The sequence below is a fragment of the Lates calcarifer genome, linkage group LG5, assembly GCF_001640805.2.
Source record: "Lates calcarifer isolate ASB-BC8 linkage group LG5, TLL_Latcal_v3, whole genome shotgun sequence".
Taxonomy (NCBI): Eukaryota; Metazoa; Chordata; class Actinopteri; family Centropomidae; genus Lates; species Lates calcarifer.
Window position 1 is genome coordinate 6276033 of NC_066837.1, and position 19786 is coordinate 6295818.

Consider the following 19786-nt stretch of genomic DNA (forward strand, 5'->3'; position numbering starts at 1 on the left):
AACAAAGTGACGAATCAAAGGAGGAGCAAACTTCAGCTCAGTAAGGCGATAGTAGGGCGTGTGTGTGTATGTGTGTGTGTGTGTGTGCGTGTGTGTGTGTGTGTGTGAGAGAGAGGGGGAGCCGATTCCTGGAGCTAAATCTGGACCGCACTTACACTCGACTCGCCCGCTGTTAACACTGGACGCAGGCCAATGAGACAAAACAGCGTTATTATCGCAAGTGAAATGCAAAAATGTGATCTTGGCCTGTCGGCGCGCTGGGTGGGAGAGCAACAGCTGTGGCTGCGCAGATGATGACGGCGCTCCCGGTGATCTTCGTCCAGCTCACATGCCTCGGAGACCAGCGAGTGGTAAGCTGACTTTGTGTGTGTGTGTGAGGCGGGGGGGCAGAGGTGAAGCCAGTCTGTAGCCTACTGCAGGTTCGGGCTTGTCGTGGCTCCACAAGTAGCGTTTTCATTTCAGATGGTTAAAAGGTGTCAAAGTTCACACCGGCAGGAAATAAATTGTGCGCAAAGATCGGAGGTGTGTCAACCCGGTGACCCACGTGGGTCCCGGAGAGACATTTCAGCCGCTCTCGATGAAATATGAACCATATTGTTTATTTGGTTAAATCCACAAGTCCTGTCCCGGTCCAGTAGTTTCACTTTCAGTTTTATGTGGTTTAACAAGCTCCTCCCTCTGTGTCGAAGCCTGTAAATACAGGAGCTCCGACTTAACTCAAACGCAGCACCTGCACAACTGATGCACATAGGTGAAGAAGAAGCGGTCACATGAGCACATCAGGCAGTTACCTGTTGTTTAAATAGGTTTATGAAGCGTTTGTGACAGTGGTGAGGCAGTAGTACACAGCACTGTACTGTTTATGCTACAATACCTCAGAACCCAGGCTGTACCTAAGTAAACGTAGTAATACCATAATTTATAAATACTCTATTACAAGTAGGCCAATATTCAAAACCTTAGCAAAAGTACATACTGTAGGTGCTGTCAGCAAAATGTTAATATGCTGAATTCCTCATTTCAAAGTAGATCATTATTATACAGCTGCTTCAGAAAGTATCCAAGCCTACTTCAAATCCAGCCAAAATATGGATTATGTAAAGTATGAGTTCATTTTAAAATGGAGAAATTTACATTTTCATACAGAAAATCAAAAGCTGAATTCTCTCAGAGTGCTGGTTAAAAGTAAAAGTCCTGCATTCAAAATGTTAATTATGTGCAAAGGTATTATCAACAGAATTACTTGTACTATGTATTCTTACTTAGACAGTATTCACTGTGCAGAAACTGTACCATCTATCAACTTGGATTAATGTAGTTAAATTTAATCACTGTGCACTCCTGCTATATATTCACTAGCTACTCTACAGATTTAGACTCTACAGATTTAGATTTAGATTTAGATGAACTGCCGCATTTAAGGGATCTGTAATACAGTTCTGTTTTGCATGAGTTCATACCTTCCTACCTTTCTACCAAAAGCTGTGATCACTGCAAAAGCAGAGATCTTTGCAGTGATCACAGCAAATCAAGAAAATGTGCAGATTTAGTTTTTTTTTTTTTTTTTTTTACTTTATTATTTGTTTAAAACTTAATGTAAAGGAACATAAGAAGGACCATTTTTGTCAGACGGTCTAAATTCATCCACTGCACAAAGGGGACACAAAGGAAAGTAGTGTTGTGTCGTTCACCAATGGATTCGTTACAAAGAGCATGTCTTTAAGGTGAATGAACTGAACTACACTCGCTGAGTAATTCAAGTTATTAGTCATGTTTGGTCACTGGGATACACTCACTCACTGAGTGAGTTATTCAGTGATTAATTCACTAAACATGCAACACAGTGAAGATGAGCCGTGAGTGACAGTCAGCAGTTCAAACTGTAAGAATCAGGTCCAGCAGGTTCAAGAGTGATGTTGAACTGTGGATCAGTTAAAAAGACTTAAAACCACCTGTGATATTTGGTGAGGACATTTTTTGAAATGATGAACTACTGAGGAATATACACTGTTCAGCTGTGATTCAGTTCATTGAGACAGACCACATTGTTGGGAGGTCCGGTTAAGCAAGAATGAATCCTTTGAATGACTCTTTAATGAACTGATTTGGGAAACTATGAGTAAATGGAATTTCTTTGGATTTTGGTCTGTTGGTCTGAGAAAACAAGACATTTTGAGGACGTCACCATTGGCTTTGGGAACTTGTAAAGGTCATTTTGCTGACATTTTATAAGCAAATCAGTGAATTAATTTATGAGGAAAATAACTAGGAGATTGATTCCAACAGTTTAGTGTTTGTATCACTTATTAGAATGTTTTTTGTTTCTAATAGTGGATCTAAACAACAAAGACAAACTGTACTAAAGCAATAATGTAATATACATAATAATATAATAATATGAAAAGCGGCATTCTGCTGTATAATGAGTACTCTGTGTGATACTTTAGTAAATTTAGCTGATGAACCTTAAAGTGACAACAGACAACTATTTTGTTTTATGTTATTATTCGGACATAAATGTCAATTGCACAATGTAATGGCTATTGAATAATGACATCAATTATGAAGAGGGAGAGTGAAAGAGACTATAGCAAAACAAGAGTTGGACTGGGACTCTGGTTCCCATGGATTTTTTAATGGTCCTCCAGCCCCCTGGGATTGGCAAATTCATCACAGCACTGAGATCAGGGTTTGTAGTTCAAACTGGGATTCTTAATGGTTGTTTCTTGCTTCAGACAGTAGCCATATTTGTAAAGCTACAAATAACATCCAAAGTAGAACGGATGTTTGATCAGCTAAACAATGGTGACCTTGCTAAGAGCAGTTGTGAAACTATGTTCTTATTTGTGACAGCAGGACCAACATCAATACCACTTGGAAACACTACTTATCTGTTACCACTTTCAGTAGTTTTGCTTAAGTGAAAATCTGAATGCAGGAGTTTTACTAATAGTGGAGTATATTTTAGACTGAGATATTTCTACTTCATTTAAGTAAAAGATTTGAGTATGTGTTCTACCACTGATCATATCTGCTAAGGTGAAATAAATAGTAACAGTATACTTAACAAAAGTTGGCAGCACAATGGTCCAGAGTTTGCAGGTACTCCCTGTGCCTGCGTGGGTTCTCTCCAGGTACTCTGGCCTCCTCCCACAGTCCAAAGACATGCAGGTTAGGTTAACTGTTGACTCCACATTGCCCATACGTGCAAGTGTGAGTTTGAATAGTTGTCTCTATATGTCAGCCCTGTGATAGACTGGCGATCTGTCCAGGTTGTACTCCACCTCTTGCCCCGTGTCAGCTGAGATTGGCTCCAGCCCCCCGCAACCCTTAAGGATAAGTGGTGTAGATAATGGATGAATGGATTTACAAGAGTTATGGGCACAATGGAAATTGGTATGTTAAGTTACTACAAAAAAGAAAATGTAGCCAAAAAGGAAGTTTTTTAGTGAATAACTAGTAGCAAGATACTTACCAAACAAAAAAACAAAAACATTTTTTTTTTGCCTACTGGTAAAGTGATGCAGTGATCATAACAGGCAGCTTAAACATCTTAACAATGTCACTGTCCCAGATTTACCACTTTGTTAAACACTGTCTTTTACTCCATGTTAAAGTCAGCAGACATTTCTCCATGCATACATTTAAAACCCATTTTAATGTCGCACCACTTTCCTCCCCATTAATCCCAGTATGTGCCTGCCTTATGTACAGTATGTACTGTACTTACATATGATTATTTAATGTTACTATCATTATTACTATTTTTTGTTACTTCTACTTCTGCTAGTAGAAGTAGTCAGTATTGTTATACACTCTACACTACCCCTTATCGAAAACAAAACAATACAAAAACAGACGCAATAAACAACCTTAATTAAACATGGCCCAACAGAATATATTCTGTGTTGTGGAAGGTACTGTTGCAAATTTTGTGCATTTTTCTTAACCGAAAGTTAGTTGTTAAAACTTGAAAAAGCTGCTCTTGTCCACCAGCAAATAAGCAAACAGCAGTAAGAGAAATTTCTAGACAAGGCAGAACAAACAACATGTTTACAAGCTAAGCTAAGCTTTTTTTTTTTACATAAAGTGCTCTGAATAAGTTCATAAAAGGAAAAACTAATTTGAGTCCAACTCCAAACCATGTTGACTGGAAGTAGCCTGTCTTTCTTCTCCTTTTACAGCTTCGCAAATAACTGTAGGCTATAAGCGTACTGATAGCCTGGTTCAGTGTAGCTCAGTAGTTCATGAAATCCATCCCCATTCACTACTGCTTTTCAAGTTGTACAACACTGACGATGTACTGGGGCTGTATTTGAGAACGGCTCAGCAATATTTACATTTCGCATCGTCCTCTTTTACTGTATAATACTCCCACACAACACTGCTTTCTCCTCTGTTATGTTAGTACATCCTCTGCTGGAATAAAAGTTCATTTCACCGGTTGTGACCATTGGAGAAGTGATACAGAAAAGAAATAAAAAATAAATTGTTGGTTAATTAATTCATACTTTTTTAATAGGTAAAATTCTTAATCTCAATTAATCGACCAATGGTTAATCATTAACATCCCTAGTGCAAGGTGTTACCTAACTTACCTAACAGGAGGGATACACTTTGTTCTTTTTATCAGCTGCATGGCACGCCTGCCCCATGTGTACAGTGAGACAAAAGTAGCGTCTCATTCACATTTTTCTAAAGTGAGACGCTCTTGGCCCATTCTGTGGCTACAAAGTACAACTGCAGTGCTACCAGTAGTTAACAGACACATAACCTGAATGGAAACACAATAAGGCACACTGACCCGTATTGTACGCACCTCAGCCTTGCAACTATTAATTAAATAAGGTTACTCATAGACATCATCATCATTCTGATTCACACTCTTCAGATGGCTCACAGAAGCTCTGAGGTACAAACTCCGACTGCACATAGATGACTATCACTGTGATAGAATCACAGCAGTCCTGTGAATCCTGATTCACAGAATCCAGCAGTGACTGATTTCAGATTCTCAAAAGCAACAAGTATCCTTTCATTTTGAACTTGGTATCATGCTATGCAGAGACAGGGCTAGGAGCAGTGGCTGGGTGTTGAACCTGTTTGAAAGCACCTTAACTCTCCACTGCTCCACAGCCCATCCTAGTAACCTCTCTTTCCATCCTTTTGCCTTAATGCACATTTGGTTCTCATGTAGAGTTGGTTTTGTAATCTCTTTCTTTCACATTTTCCATTTTGGACAGAGAGGACTTTTTTTTTTAATCTAGTGTGGCAGAGAAAGGAACATGAGTCATTTTGAGTTTCTGTGTGGTCACTGCCAATAAAGTTTCCTTGGCATACTAATGTGTTGTGTTGGACTTGGGATGGGAGTCACATCTTACACTAACATTAGTTAGAATCATGGATGGATCACTGAACTTGCCATTGTGGTTACAGTGAAAGAGGCGGCCCTAACACCCCATTGTCTGCAGAGTCAGTGACAGACTGGCATGTAGAGCTGTGAAAAATGTTTTTGTGTAACAGTGGGACTCAAGAAACCAAAACTTAAAACTGCACACTCTTATGTAATGTTGCTGTTGCATCAGCTAGAGAGAAGGTGAGACGGCACTGACATGCAGTAAGAATAACTGAAGAGGAAAGGCAGAAAACTCAGCGTCCTCAAAGGTCAGACGGAGCCTGTTTGGAGCGTGATGCTGTCTAAACAGAGACAGAAAGAAACAACTGATGGAGAGCTCAGACAAAAGCTGATGTGAAGTGAGATGGAGTGTAGTTTTAAAATATTTAAGGACTGACCAGAAGACAGCAAATAGCAGCAAGAGCAGAACTGAATTCTGCACAAGCTGTGAGGTTTGTCAATGAAAAATCTAGCAAGCTCAAGACTGATTCTCAAAAGTCAATAATGATACATGCAGTTTGTGATTTTAGAGTTGCTGCTGAAGTCAGAAGCGAAACTCAAACTGAATTTACTGAACAAACTGAAACACATTGGCTGCCACAGAAAGTACATTTTAAATGAATCTAAACAAATTAAATATTTTTTTTTATAACTGCATTTGTTAAATCTTGAGTATGTCTGTTTAAGATTTAAACAATGTAAAATTGCCAATGTAAACCAGCACTTTTTATGTCCACAGCCTCATTTAACCTTGATAAAATAAATAACAATGGATGACATATTAACAGGTCCTTGCATTATTTCTAGAAAGGCGTCCAGTTCCAGTCGACTTGTAACCTGTGCCGAGAGAGCCACAAAACTCAGGTGTGGCTTTGTTTCTTAGTTCTGAGGTAGGCATACAGTGTGTGACTTGTCTGAAGTTAAGCACTGATTATCATACTTGAAAATGACAGAGGAGATGTTTCTATAATCCACAATGTAGCTGTAAGAAACACATGCTATGTTTACATGCACAAAATATTCTGGGTTTTGCCCAAACAAACACAATATTCCTAATTTGAAACATCCAAACTGAATATGTTCTTTACATGGCTTATGTCATGCATGTAAATGTACTGACAGTGAAGTCTGATATTCTACATTTTTCATTAGAGAAAATGTTGGGACATTAACAATAAAACATCTACAGGTCAGCTGCATTTTTAGACAACATGCCAGTTGCATAGACTGTTGAGAATAGTAGAGTATCCATCTGCGAGTTTCAACTTGTAGCATACATTTTTTAGACACTGATATTTTTGACTTTAAGTAAAGCTGATAACTGTTGCAGTCAATGTAGAGGCAACCCAGAACATCAAAACAATGTCCACATTCTCATAATCTATATGTATTGTAATTATTGTCTCTTCATTCTCTTAAAGCTTCTTGAGTATTCCCACGTGTGCTGCATCTGGAAATAATGTACAACCTTTAAAGAGGTGCTTCGAGATGCTGAAACACACCATTCAGGTGAGAGAAGGTATCAAATAAAATTACATTTTGGTTATGTGTATTTTACAACTCATGATAAAAGTTTATATTGTTGGAACCATCATATTTTTATGTTCACTGATTCTTTGTTGACACTTTACTGTTGTGTATCCTTTTCACATATGTAGTGGATATTTTATATAGTTATATAGTAATTCACTGTTTTTACTTTTTCAGAAATCTGACGCTATGCTGTATGCTCCGTCAATTGATGACATTCCTGTAAGTTGTAAAAGTACATGTTAAAATTTCAGTTTGGACTTCAGTTAGGGAAAAAAACTTAAGCATAAGAGTTCATTCTTGACCTTAGAAATACTGATCCCAACTCAAGTTTCACTCACTAGATCTCTCAGATTTTTTCAGTTGTATGAAATCTTTTCATCATTGCATGGGTTTGCTGATTTGAAGATACTATGAAACCACTAAGAACACAATTCACATGACATGACACAGCAAAAAAGACATGGGAATTCTTACTTATACTAATTAATGACATAAATCTGCAACTGTATGTGTTCATACTGAGGCACCTCTTTCTCTTACAGGAGAACTGTACCAGTATGGCGCTCAAATGTTACATGTTGGAGTTTCAAATGGTCCTCGATGAAGAGGAAGTTAATGACGCTAAAGCAACTTGCATCTTTGCGTACAATAAAATACCACGTCCTGACACTGTAAGTCCTGTTTACAAAATCATCCTTGGACAGTACATATAAGAAAATGCTACTTTCTAAACTACCTGTCATTCTTAACCACAAGAGCTACTATTAATAAAATCTCCTACGTCTATGCAAATGTTTTCTGAAAAAATGGCTCGTCATCCTTTTTTAATGGTTATTAATGTCCTGAAAAGTCGATACTGACATAAAAAATTTTCGACCATCAATACAACATACTATATTATACAAAGTGTCAGTGTCATATTAGCTTTTAATTTGCATTTTCACTTTTTAAAATTAATTTGTGTCTCTCTTGATTTTAGGTTGGCTGTCCGCCGTGCGAAAAATACTCACTCAAAAATATTACAATATTCCTGGACAGACTAAACACCCTTTTGGAAAAAATGAATGCACAAGGGAAAATGTAAAATGATGTGAATACTACTGTAACCTATAAATATGCCTTTGTATATATCTGTAAAGAATTGTGGCTGTTTTTATTTTTTTAATATAATATTGTGACTATGTCAACCTGTAACCATGCTGTCCTTTCTGTGTGAAATGTTATGCATTGTTTTATAATACAGTCAGACCACACTAAATTTGATGTGGATGCTATGATATTAAACAGTTTAAATGTATGGGATTATAGTACCACATCTCAGGCCAATGTTTGTTTTTAACTGTACAGATGAAGTGTTTCTGTCTTTATATCACAATTTGCCTTTCAGTTGTAAAGTTATCTGAAATATATCAGGAAATAGCAGACAGTAGCAGCATGTATTGTCTATACAGAATATACATTGTTAAGCTCATTGCTAAACACTACTGAATGTAATACCTAATATACAGTATATGCTCGTGACTATCTCCAATATCTGCTCATAACAGTAAATAATATCCTATCTATATATCTTTGACTTTATTTCTTTAATCTTTATCTCATCAGACCATACTCAAGTTGTTGCTGCGTGCTCTGTTACTTTTGCTATTTTTCGTTAACAAGCCATTTCCATAACACTCATGTATGTTCAGACAGAAAACAGCCCTGCGTTAAAACAATGCATGTGGTTGTGTTAATGAGGGCAGGTTGCTTTAGCATGTTGCTGGTGAGACATGACGCACTTTACAGGAAGTCAACTTTGAGTAATCAGTTTATAAAACTTTTTTTTACAACTCCCCGTGATGTCTCCGTAGTAAGCAATAGAAATAGAGTTCATGTTACAAAGTCACCTGCCAGGAATGTTGGCTGTGTTATTCTGAATACTGCCTTAGCTTGTTTTAAAAAGATGTTTACTCAGCTGGAAGAAGTTTTGAAGGATGTAGTTTGTGATGCTGTAGAACTTCATTGCATTACACAGAGGTGTTTCTGCTATTTAGCATACCCTTGTTGATGTGATGAAAAGTCAGTTACCTGTACCAGTGTCTCATAGAGGAGGTCGGCAAAGAAGTCGTCCTTCCTGAAGCCAAGAGACAAGGCCGGATATCTTGATCCTACAAATCAGCTAAAAGGTACAAGATGCAATAATAAGCATTACATGTGGAGAAAACAGAAAAAAATGTACATTCTGCTCATTGTGTGGAGAGTACGCTACTTGTAGTTGAGAAATTCAGCCACAGTCAGCCTGGATGCATACCAGCGCGCTCCTAGAAATTTCAAAACCACCCTTGCAGCATAGTTGTGTGTTTGCTATGTATCAAACATTACTAGTTTCTCCAGAACACAGCCAAATACACATACTTCCGTGTTGTGCTAACACCTGCACCGAAGCTCTGCCAAAAGAGGAGTCTAAGGTCTGAGGTGAGGGGCAGATTGAAAGCAGAGGAATGATTTGAGAAGTCTGGATGTTTTGGGATGTTCTGGCAGTTTTTTTTGGGCCATGACTCATGACTGGTTTGTCATTGGAATCCAAAATTACTGGAACTAATTTAAACTGATCCAGCCCGGGTCCTCCATGAAGAGGCAAGCTACAAACTCCTCATAGTCACCTTTTAACACCACAGGAGGTACGCATTTGATAATCAAAATATAGATTTTGGGAGCATCCATGTAAGTATAATGTTTGAGGCTTAAGGGTTTTAATTCATTATAAATGAAAAGTTTGTTTTAATTTTATTCAGACAAAAGAGTGCTTTGTGAATCTTTGTCTGCTTTACTTGAATCTTAAAGGACCAATTTTACCCTCAACATAATAGAAGTTTTATTTTTAATACTGACTATAGTTTAAATTATGACTCATTCGTTCTAGTAGTTTACTTACCTGTTCAGTTACATGCACACCTGTGAAACTGACCAACAGTATGCGAATTACACATACATCATTATACAATCACAAATATCCACATCAAATCATTCCTTTATTTAATTTTAAATAGACAACTGTAAATGTCAAATGTATAACAAAACAAATACATGCGTGACAGTCTAAGGTATCAACCCTTAGAATATAAAATCATTTTAAAATACAAAAATAAATAATGGAATTTCTTTTAAAGCATACAGAAATGATGGTCCACTATCCTCATCCTATTCTGATTCCTAGCTGTACTTCATGTGGTTTCACTGGGCTGTACCTGGAGATATAAAAATATTATGGAAAAAGCACAACAGCAACCAGTAAGAGAATGTGAGAAAGTTCTAAAAAGGCAACAGGATTCAACATCTGCTTTGAAATACTGGTTTTGTTACGTATATCCCAGAGGAGAGTTGGGTCCAACTTAATGAAAATGCGTCTACAGTCAAAAACAATACATGAAAAGTTTGGACCTGAATATGTGACACCAGGAAAATGCACAGATCCATTACTGAAGACCTGCAGAAATGCATAAGCTCCTGTAGAGAAGGTCACGCTTTTTTTTTCTTTAATCTTGTATTTGATCATGTAAAACTCTGTAAACCCAAACATAGAATGAGGCCATATATTTATAGCACAAAAACCATGGGACCACAGAGGTTCATTCATGACCTTGTGTGACAGAATAGTCTCAACTCAAAGGTCAACTGAAATTTCTGCAGAAATATCTATATCCGGAGAAATATTCTTCATGGACACAAATGCAGGTTGAACTGCTTGAGGTCTTAAAAAGGTAATTAACATAGTGTACAGAAAACATGATCTACATCTATCTCTGACCCAAGAAAAATAAGGCAAGAAAGATACATTTTACATTTTCACTATAATTCATAAACTTTAGACCTAGCACTTGAATAACACAGAGCGGCTGTTTTTGCTGTGGCTCATGTTCTCATGAGTCAACTTTGCCGTAAGTCCCCTCTGGTGGTCGGTAGCACTTGGGAAAGGCCATCAGCTGCAACATGTTGAAGGCATATTTCCTGCATCTAATATTCTTTTGAACGTTCTCAATCCGACATCCTTCTCTGATGGCCAAATAAAGAGGGTAAAGGGGAATGGGGGAAGAACAGAAACGAAAACAAAAAAGTAAACATGAGTGAGTTTTTTGTTTGACAGACAGCCTTTAAAAGAAACAGATTTTTTTTTATCTGAAAACAAATTGACTCCCCAGAACAGTAATTTCTTTTCTTATTGAATTAGGGATATTATGATTACTTTCAGACAGCATTTGTAAAGGAGAAAAAAAAAAATACAAATTTCTACCAACATCTACCAACTCTGTGACTGTTGGGTAACATTAATCTGCTGGTGAAGATCAGGGAATGTGGTTGAAAACAACCTGCGACATATTTGCTTACACTCTTGGTGTGTTCTGACCTGCAGCACAGACCTTTAGAGCAGAATCATATTCATTGCAACAACAAACTTGATATTATCGAGGTAAACAAGACAGTGTTCTCAAAGAAAAGAGAAAAAAAATCAGGAAAGAGGATCTAGAAGTGAAAGGTCATCCTGTCAGACCTTTCCTTTTACTTTCAAAATAAAAGAATACTCTCTCCTCTCTGTCAAAGTGCACCCTCGCTCGTTTTTTGCTCACTCCCTCAGTCTTACCTGAGACTTCTTCCCATCCAGGCTTTCTATGTCATCTTTCCTCTTCCTAGCATTAGTTGATTTGGACTTCTCGACTCATGCAAATATCATACAAATTTAAAATAATATTTAAATGGTTCTCACTGAGAAGCTAAACATTCTTTTTTCCAGGTTGTTCTTGGTGGTTACACAAAAAAACTTTGCTCCAAGCTCGTTAGTTGAAGCTCAACTGTTGCCATCTTTACCTACAGGTTAATACTGGCACATAAGATAAGATAAGATAAGATAATGCTTTATTAGTCCCACAATGGGGAAATTTACAAATTACACATTCATTTAGACCTGCAAACAAACACCTAAGTCAGACTCATTAATTGGCCAAAAAAGTTGTATTTTAGCACAGTTCAGCTGAACAGTCACAAACTTTCCTGTTTGACGATTTTATGTTTCGGAAGATTGTGCGAGTAAAGACCTTCAGACCATTTTATACTTTAAAAAGTACTCCTTTAGATTTAGATTATAACACTTTGGTACAATATAAAAAATTGCCTTTCAGCCAAGACCTGGCTCATTTATTCAGGTTTTAGTACCTTTAAGTGCTTTGCCTCTGTACTAACTCATGTCTGCTAATGCTTCAGTCATATATCAAAGATTATGTTTCTGTTTGAAAGCGTAATGTGGTGTGGGACAAAAGCCAGAGGGTTAGATTTCCAGACACATGACAGGAGAGTGTTATCCTCAAGTATAACTGATATGTACTTGAAAAAGGAAGTGAGCCTCTATCTGTTCTACTAGAAATGCCTCCAGGTGAACAGGGTTACAACAGCTACTTGCTAATCTTAGTAGTATTTGTTTGTATTTGTTTGAGTAATAACTTTCATTCACATCAGATGAACAGTGCCGGAAATCCAGTGTGCTGGATCCAAAACAATAAAACCTGTGCCCAACACTTAAAACACACACCTCAAAGGCAATCCATTTATAACACGTCCACCACAACTACCTTTGACACAAATCAACTCATATGACTGATTAAAATTGTTGGACATAGTGTAAAGCTGTAAGAAGTGGGACCATCAGAATTATGGGAATTATTCAGCCAAACTGAATAATCTGGGATGAAGGGCCTTAGTCAGACAGATAACAAAAAGCCAATATTCATAGATCTATGGTCTATGAAAAGTTTCTTTGTGGAGATGAGTGAACTGTACAAAAACTGTACAACCTCCAGTGCAGCACTCCACCAATTAGGTCTCAGAGTGGCCAGATGGAAGCCATTCCTCCCTAAAAGGCACACAACAGCCCAAAAGGGACCTGAGCGACACCATGACAAACAAGATCCTCTAGTCTAAGGGACTGAAGATTGAAGTATTTGGTCATAATTCCCAGTAATGTGTATGGAGGAAACCAGGCGCTGATTATAACCTACTGGACTAGTCAGTGGATAGATGTCAGGCTGAGGACCTGGAGCCTACGGTATGTGTTGTTACAGTGGTGAAGCTGGTTTCATTATTTGCTTGTGTTTTCTTGAGTTGTAGTTTTGAACTTTCCTCATCACTGTAGATGAAGATCTGCAAAGAGCTACACTCACACACAGAGAATACTGTAGTGTTGTGATGGACCAGTAAAGAATTAGAGAAACAGAAAAAAATTAAGAAAGACAGAGAAGAAATATCTGCCCCTGAGAGACTGAAAAGCACCAAAGGTCTAAAGAGGTCTACCAGAGGTGGGTCACTCCTCTTCAACTGACAATACATTAGCTGATTTAGGCATGCTGAGAAAACTCTACAGTGATGTATTTACATTTCAGCTGTACTGCAAAACATGATGAACTTATGATCAACTCTTGCAAAGCTCATCCATTTGCAAATTTCAGTATAGTACCTATATCTAATCAAATGTGAACATGAGTATGTCTATTATGTGCCACCCTTTTGAGCAATATAATACTCTAAAAAAATCTTTACTCATCCGTTTCACATACAGCTTCTGTTAGTTCACTCGGCTGTTTCATGATATTCCAAGTTAATGTTCTATATTCTTCTTAAAGGTTCGTGTATCTAAATTGTGTATCATTTATTTCTCTTGGCTATAAAGCCCAAATGGTGCCCCAAAAAACACATCAGTGATTCACACTGCTGCAATGGGTGACGTGTTTTTTCATTATGATGAAATGAATGGGCACTAATGTTTGAGTCAATCCTAAATACTTGACTGAAAACGGATGTGTCTGATTAATGTACAAGTAAGTATAATTAGTGTATTATGATAGTTATAACTTAAAGTATATTTTGTTTTCAGTTAGTTTGAACTTAATATTAATGTTAGTTTTAGGAAATTTAATATTAGTCAGATATTAACAATTAACAATTTATCAGAGAAGAGTCCTGGTAAATCTGACAGAGGTAAACTTTACTTGCCAGTTATGTTACTTAATACAATCTATCTGAAATAAACTGCTCCCAATCCTCAGCAACTACACAGGGATTAACGCCCTATAGCAACTGCAACTACCCTACCACGAGAAAACCTGGCTACCCGCGCTCATTAAAGAACAACCAGCAAACACAGAAAAAAGAAGTGAGTAGAGATGGCATTGTCAGCAATTTATTGATACTTTGCAAGCAGAAAAACAAGACTTAAAATGAGCCACACAACCAGTAAGTGGGAGCTAACAAGCAGCAGGGCAATGGGGTAAAAGTGTCGTGACGCTGGTTTGTTCTCTGTCACGGCGCCAGCCTCAGGGTCCTCCCACTGCCCGAGGTCCCCCTGGGTCAGCCGACTGCAGGGGCACCCATCAGAGTGAAACAGAATGACCAGAGATAGATCAAAATCCTGTGGTGTTAGTACAGTCTAGATGCTGTCTAAGTGGGACTTCTGCCACAAATTGATCACTTGAGAACCCACTCAGGCTGGTACCAGAAGGCCCACTTAGACACAGAGCCATTAGTACAAACTTTGCCTCAGAAAGCCACAACCACAGACAAGCAGGCAGTGATGGATGGAGCAGAAAAGTGAGAAACAGGCTCTTGAAAAGCTGCACTGTAAGCCATGTAATGAAATGACTTGGGTGACTGAGGATGGAGGAAGGAGGAGGCATGCAGCTTGATGAAAGTTTAATAGTAAAAGTTTTATGTAGAATGTATTTTCCTCACATGTAAATCTAGCTGATACACGCTCACCAAAGTCTAGAGTGCATGAATCATGCTCACGGTTGTGGTCGAACAGGTTTTTTTTCTTTTTCTTTTTTGGAATGTGACACTTTTCTTTTCTTGCCAGTACTGATTTCCCTTTGGATAGAATTTCACTTCATTCACACTTTATTTATGACTTATTGTTGCAGGACTGAAAACATCAAGATCATCAATCAATGAGATAATCAGCACTTTTGAGCGAGTGTGGAAGTTTGTTCATTTCACTGCTAAAGACACACAGAGTACTTCATATATTCTGTCAACACAACAGTTGCCAAGTGAGTGAGGGATAGGTCCATGTAACAAATATGTGACAATTTTGAAGATTTTAATCTAGGAAAAACACAAGAACATGCCCGGAGGTTTTAGCTGAAAGAAACTTCATTAATAAAATGCCTGAAGACTGGACTAGTGAGAAGAATAGACTGACTAAAGGACAAAAGACAATGTGTTTATTAACTCTATTTGTTGCACAGAACAGCAGGTTATGTAAATGACAACTGAACACTAAGTGCAGAAAAACACAGCTGTTAGAAATGCTGCTAGTTGTCAACATCACGGTTGGGTGAATGAATCTAGCCACAGACTGAACAATGGACTCAACTGGTTCAGCCTGTCTAATCACCAACATAAAAGTCTTCCTTATTTTGATTCAAAACAAAGAACAAACCAATTCCGGTAAAACAACTGTCCAACTAAGATAAGACAAATCCTCTCAGCAAGCTTTGACTTCAACAAGCCCAATTACCATAAATGAGTGCTGAAGCTACTCTACCTGTTGTAAATGGGAACTCACTTTCCACCTGTTAAAACTGAAGCAAATGAGCATCTTCCCAGTATCATGTCTGTGTGGTTGTTTCACCACATTATTGTTCGGGTGCAGTATAAATTTATCAACTGATTGACCATGTAACAGGAAAGCTAATATATAATTTTAATCATGAAGAAAGGCACTGATGTTTTTTTTTAAACCACAGATAACAATACACATATACAGTACTGTTTTATAAATTTTAGAACATTAAGCTTTAATTTAGTACCAAACTAATTCTGATAAAAGGTTCTCCTACACGTGTCAGACAAAAGACAAAAATTTTGGAGCTATAATATCTGTATTTGCCTGTTAATGTCAAGATATTACTTTTTTTAACTTTATAACTTACTAACTTTTTAACTGTTTTTTTTTTTTTTAACTTTGTCTCTCTCTGTCTCTGTTTTTGGATCCCCTCTTCACCTCATTTCAACACTGAATTAATGTTAAATTCCTCTTATTTAAAGTTTAATTAGGCCTACAGCCTTTGATGCAAATAGACATTTTTACAGTGTTTTACGACCTTAATCTAATCAGATTTAAAGAATAAAATCAGCATGCGGGTGTCAGAGAGGAAGACAACTACGACAGTCAAATCGGATCACTCCATTTAAAATGCAGTTTCCTTTAATTCTTTTTCTCTACATCTTTATCACTGATCATCACTGACTGAACATCACACTTTGAAAAAGATTTCACAGCACAGGTTCAAGATTCGTTTCAATATGTTACTGCAATTTCAACAGTAATAGCTGATTTTGGTTTCGGTCTGCTCACACGATACACAAACCTTAAAACACACAGAAAATAAACAGAAGGAGCGACACCATGTTACCACAGGATGCTGACATCTTTCTCAGACCTCCTTCTACGTTCTTTTTGAAAATGACCACAATGACAGAAAAGATGGGAGACTTATCGATTGATACATGTATCACACGTAACATTGCGCTGGCAGTGCTAGTGTCTCCAAGGCACAACAGTGGGTGGTAAAACCTAAAATTTATCTGGGACTGAGATTATGTTGTTTCATGGTTTTGGAGTTTGAAGGGATTAATTTTGTTGTGGAGTAGTAGAGTGTCTTCAGGTTTTTTTTTTGTGTTGTTTATTTTTGTCCTGACTACTTGATGTCCAACATCTACATTTGGAGATGTAATTAATTAACATAGAGATCATTTCACGCTGTTGCAGACATTAACTGATAAACAGGATAATTTTATGACAATTGGTTATTGTGCAACAGTAAATTTAGGTAACTGAATAAGATAAATACCACATTTTATTTAATCTGGCTAGTTGTGATCAGTTAGTATGCACTACATTGACTGTATTTGTGTCCTAAGGTCATCCTGGATTGTTTTGTCCTCTTACTCTTCTAACACAGCTGCCATCAGCTGGCCTGCACAGGGCATTACCACCGGCATGTTAGATGTGCACTTCAACAACAGCCCTAAAAAAGTTCTAAAGTGAGACCTTATCAGATTTAGACAGATGCAGATGCAGATGTAGATGTAGATGTTTACCCTGCTGGCAAACACAAACATTAAAGGCAGCAGTGTCCCCGCAGCACTAATATAAACATGCATGGCTGCCTTTGAATGTGTGAGGGAAGGTGGAAGGAAAAACATGATGATGTTTATACTGGCACGTCTGATGGTGCTGGGAGCAGAAGGTGCAGACAAAATGCCATTGGTGTGAGCAAACAGACAGTGTCAGCTTTTGCTAAAGGCACAAGTTGTGGGTGCAGGTTATTACTTTAACCAGACATTTGTAATAATGTCTTTTTTTTTTAAGGCTTACAGAACTCAAAACTCAACTAGGATTAAATGGTTGGTAATAATGGTTAAATAGTCAGTTCACTAAAGTTACTGTGTACACACACACACACACACACACACACACACACATATATATATATATATGTTACATATACATTTCAATATTTTCCCACCTCCCTTAGTGGTGATTGACCAGGCAGATAGTTTCAGTTTTATGTGCTGAGACTCTGAGATATCCAACCCATAGAATCAACATGGGACTTGTAATAAAAACACTGTCCTGATTACTCTGCCTTCTCAACTCAATTGTTTTCTGTGGAACTATTTATTCTGGAGAGCAGTTCCCAGCTAAGTTTGTAGATATATCCAGAGTAACCGAGTCACTGAGCATTAAACTTGATTCTTGACCTTGGAAATATTAATAATATAACTTTTACAGGGCTTTCAATCACAGAGCTTTAACCTACATGCAACCAGGTCAGAGTAGGAAAATATGTCTTTTGTAACTTGACTGAACTGACTCATCAAATTCAGAACAACTGGGAGTGGCTGGAACAACAACTTGCACCCGAAATTGTTTTATACTATCTACAGTCTACTACTTTTACTACTACATTACCTCCGCATACAGTCCAGAGCACGGATGAAGAAATCCTTGCTGAGCTGGTGTTCGTCACGTAGGATGGCACACTGCTCTAATGTGACAGACATGGATGTCCGGTCTTTGGCACTTTTACAGCTGGTGAACCTGATGCCATTTAACCTTCGGCAGATCTGGAGGGAAGAGTGAAAAAAGATACATTCAGTGATTATAGTGCAGACCGTTCTTTTTTAGTCAGTTAAAATCATCTTGTAAGGAGACCTTGCCTTGTTTTAAGACACTTCAAATCAGTTTAAAGAAAAAAAAAAAAGATTAATAATACGTTATATTTCAAAATGCAGTTATAAAGTTGACATATAATACTATACAGTAATACAAAAATAATAGTCATACCTTGAATTATTATTATTGAATTATACTCCAAACAGAACATGGAGTGCAATTTCAATAATCATCCAACTCCAAAGATTCTTCCTTACAAAACAATGATGGTGGTGTTTGGGTTTGTTCTCAAGTACAGACACTTGTACTTAGACAATAGACAAAAGATGCCTTTAGCAATGCTAGCAGTTTGGCTATATGGACGCCAATGTCAGCCATTTTGTCCATTCTGTCACTTTGGTCTGAAATATCTCAAAAACCTTTACAATGACTCTGACTTTTCCTCAAGCTCCACCAGCAAGTTGACTATCTGGTTCAGAGTTAAACGTTTCCACAGCTACTGAATGGATTGTCATAAAACTCAGTAGAGACCAAATACATGTGAAACATCTCCATCAGCCTCAGCAGGACTGTCTTTTGTGCTGCTTAGCAAATGTTAGCATGCTAACACGCTAAAATAAAATGGCGAACATGGTCAAATTACTGCTGTGGCTAACTACAACTTTAGCTAGACTCTGTCTTGTTATAAAAGTGACTTCAATGAGTCACTTGCAATGTAGGAACATTTATAACAATTTACTGACAGATTCTGAAAATCATCAATATTTACAGCTACACATCTCTCTTGGTTATACAAGAGATAGAGTTCATGTATACAGTTCAAAGAAAAATGTCTCACTTGGCTGAGTGAGACTGAAAGTTTCAGTAAAAACACTGCTCACCGTTCCAGCAATCCATAGTATCTCCACATTCTTTCTCTTCTTTGTGACTACATTCTGGCCCAGGGTTTCAAGTAATTCCTTTATGTCAGTCTGCGTTTGAAAACATGGTAGACCTATCCATGGAGAACATAAAAACACAATGCCAGTAACTGGGTCTGATGTCTGACTAAGAAATGAGCAAATACCCTTTTCCCCACACATGTGGGATTACTGCACATTAAGAGTCGCTTCGCACTCACATTCTAGTGGCACCTTTTCACTTAATGATTTGTAATAGGCTTCTAACATCTCGAAGTTCTTCTGGTTTATTCTTTCTTGTAGGGAGATATCGCCAAACCTGAGAGGATGACAGAGGGAATAACGTCAGTTATGGTGGAGAATTACGACACTCACTAAAACTCTAACAATAATGCAGAAGAGTAAATGCTTCATTCAGAGAAAACATCATGATTTACATATACATTGTTTTATTTTCGCTATTTGAGAAAACCAAGAGCATTTTCTACCATTTAGCTCAAGTAAAACTAATAGAGTTAAACATTTCACAATTCTTTATCAGGGAATCTGAGAATGCCTTTGGGGTTTGACTAGCTCCACCAGTGAAAGATTATGAAATAATTGCAGTTTTGGATAGAAAAGCATTATCTTCAGGAGTAAAGGATAAAGAATAAGCTGAAGACAACTCTGGCTCTTTATCTGATACTGAAGTGTAAGATCACAAGGTTAACATGTTCACACAAGTGGAAGTTCTTCAGAATGAGAGAAAGAGTG

General features: G+C 37.5%; 2 protein-coding genes across 9 annotated transcripts in view; one reads left to right on the forward strand and one right to left on the reverse strand.

Annotated features, from left to right (window-relative positions):
* The first annotated feature begins 19 nt into the window (after positions 1-19).
* LOC108893105 (interleukin 15, like) lies at positions 20-8495 on the forward strand. 3 transcript variants are annotated; one of them, XM_018690930.2, is made up of 6 exons: positions 20-350; positions 6207-6259; positions 6817-6904; positions 7103-7147; positions 7471-7599; positions 7908-8495. In XM_018690930.2, exons 1-6 carry the CDS (start codon positions 291-293, stop codon positions 8010-8012), a joined length of 480 nt encoding a protein of 159 aa, XP_018546446.1. In that variant the 5' UTR covers positions 20-290; the 3' UTR covers positions 8013-8495. The 3 variants fall into 3 exon arrangements, with proteins under 3 accessions (XP_018546446.1, XP_018546447.1, XP_018546445.1); XM_018690931.2 differs by having other exon boundaries at positions 21-350; positions 6207-6285; XM_018690929.2 differs by having other exon boundaries at positions 25-350; positions 6203-6285.
* A 1428-nt stretch (positions 8496-9923) lies between these two features.
* The window catches only part of inpp4b (inositol polyphosphate-4-phosphatase type II B), a 122886-nt gene continuing 113023 nt past the window's right edge, over positions 9924-19786 (reverse strand). For 5 of the 6 annotated variants that reach the window (XM_018690895.2, XM_018690897.2, XM_051070519.1 and 2 more), the window contains 4 exons: positions 19255-19352; positions 19016-19128; positions 17931-18085; positions 11178-14310 (listed from right to left, as the gene is read on the reverse strand). In XM_018690895.2, the coding sequence (XP_018546411.1) occupies positions 14136-14310; positions 17931-18085; positions 19016-19128; positions 19255-19352 (541 nt within the window). In that variant the 3' untranslated portion in view covers positions 11178-14135. Of the gene's footprint in view, positions 10964-11177; positions 14311-17930; positions 18086-19015; positions 19129-19254; positions 19353-19786 lie in introns of those variants that run through there. The other variant, XM_018690896.2, reaches the window with a different exon arrangement.

Excerpts from the sequence above, each read along its gene's own strand:
- LOC108893105 (XM_018690929.2), top strand. The coding sequence starts at position 291 with ATGATGACGGCGCTCCCGGTGATCTTCGTCCAGCTCACATGCCTCGGA. Across the intron at positions 351-6,202 it reads GCCTCGGAGACCAGCGAGTG|AAAGGCGTCCAGTTCCAGTC; the intron begins GTAAGCTGACTT and ends CATTATTTCTAG. Across the intron at positions 7,148-7,470 it reads CGTCAATTGATGACATTCCT|GAGAACTGTACCAGTATGGC; the intron begins GTAAGTTGTAAA and ends TTTCTCTTACAG.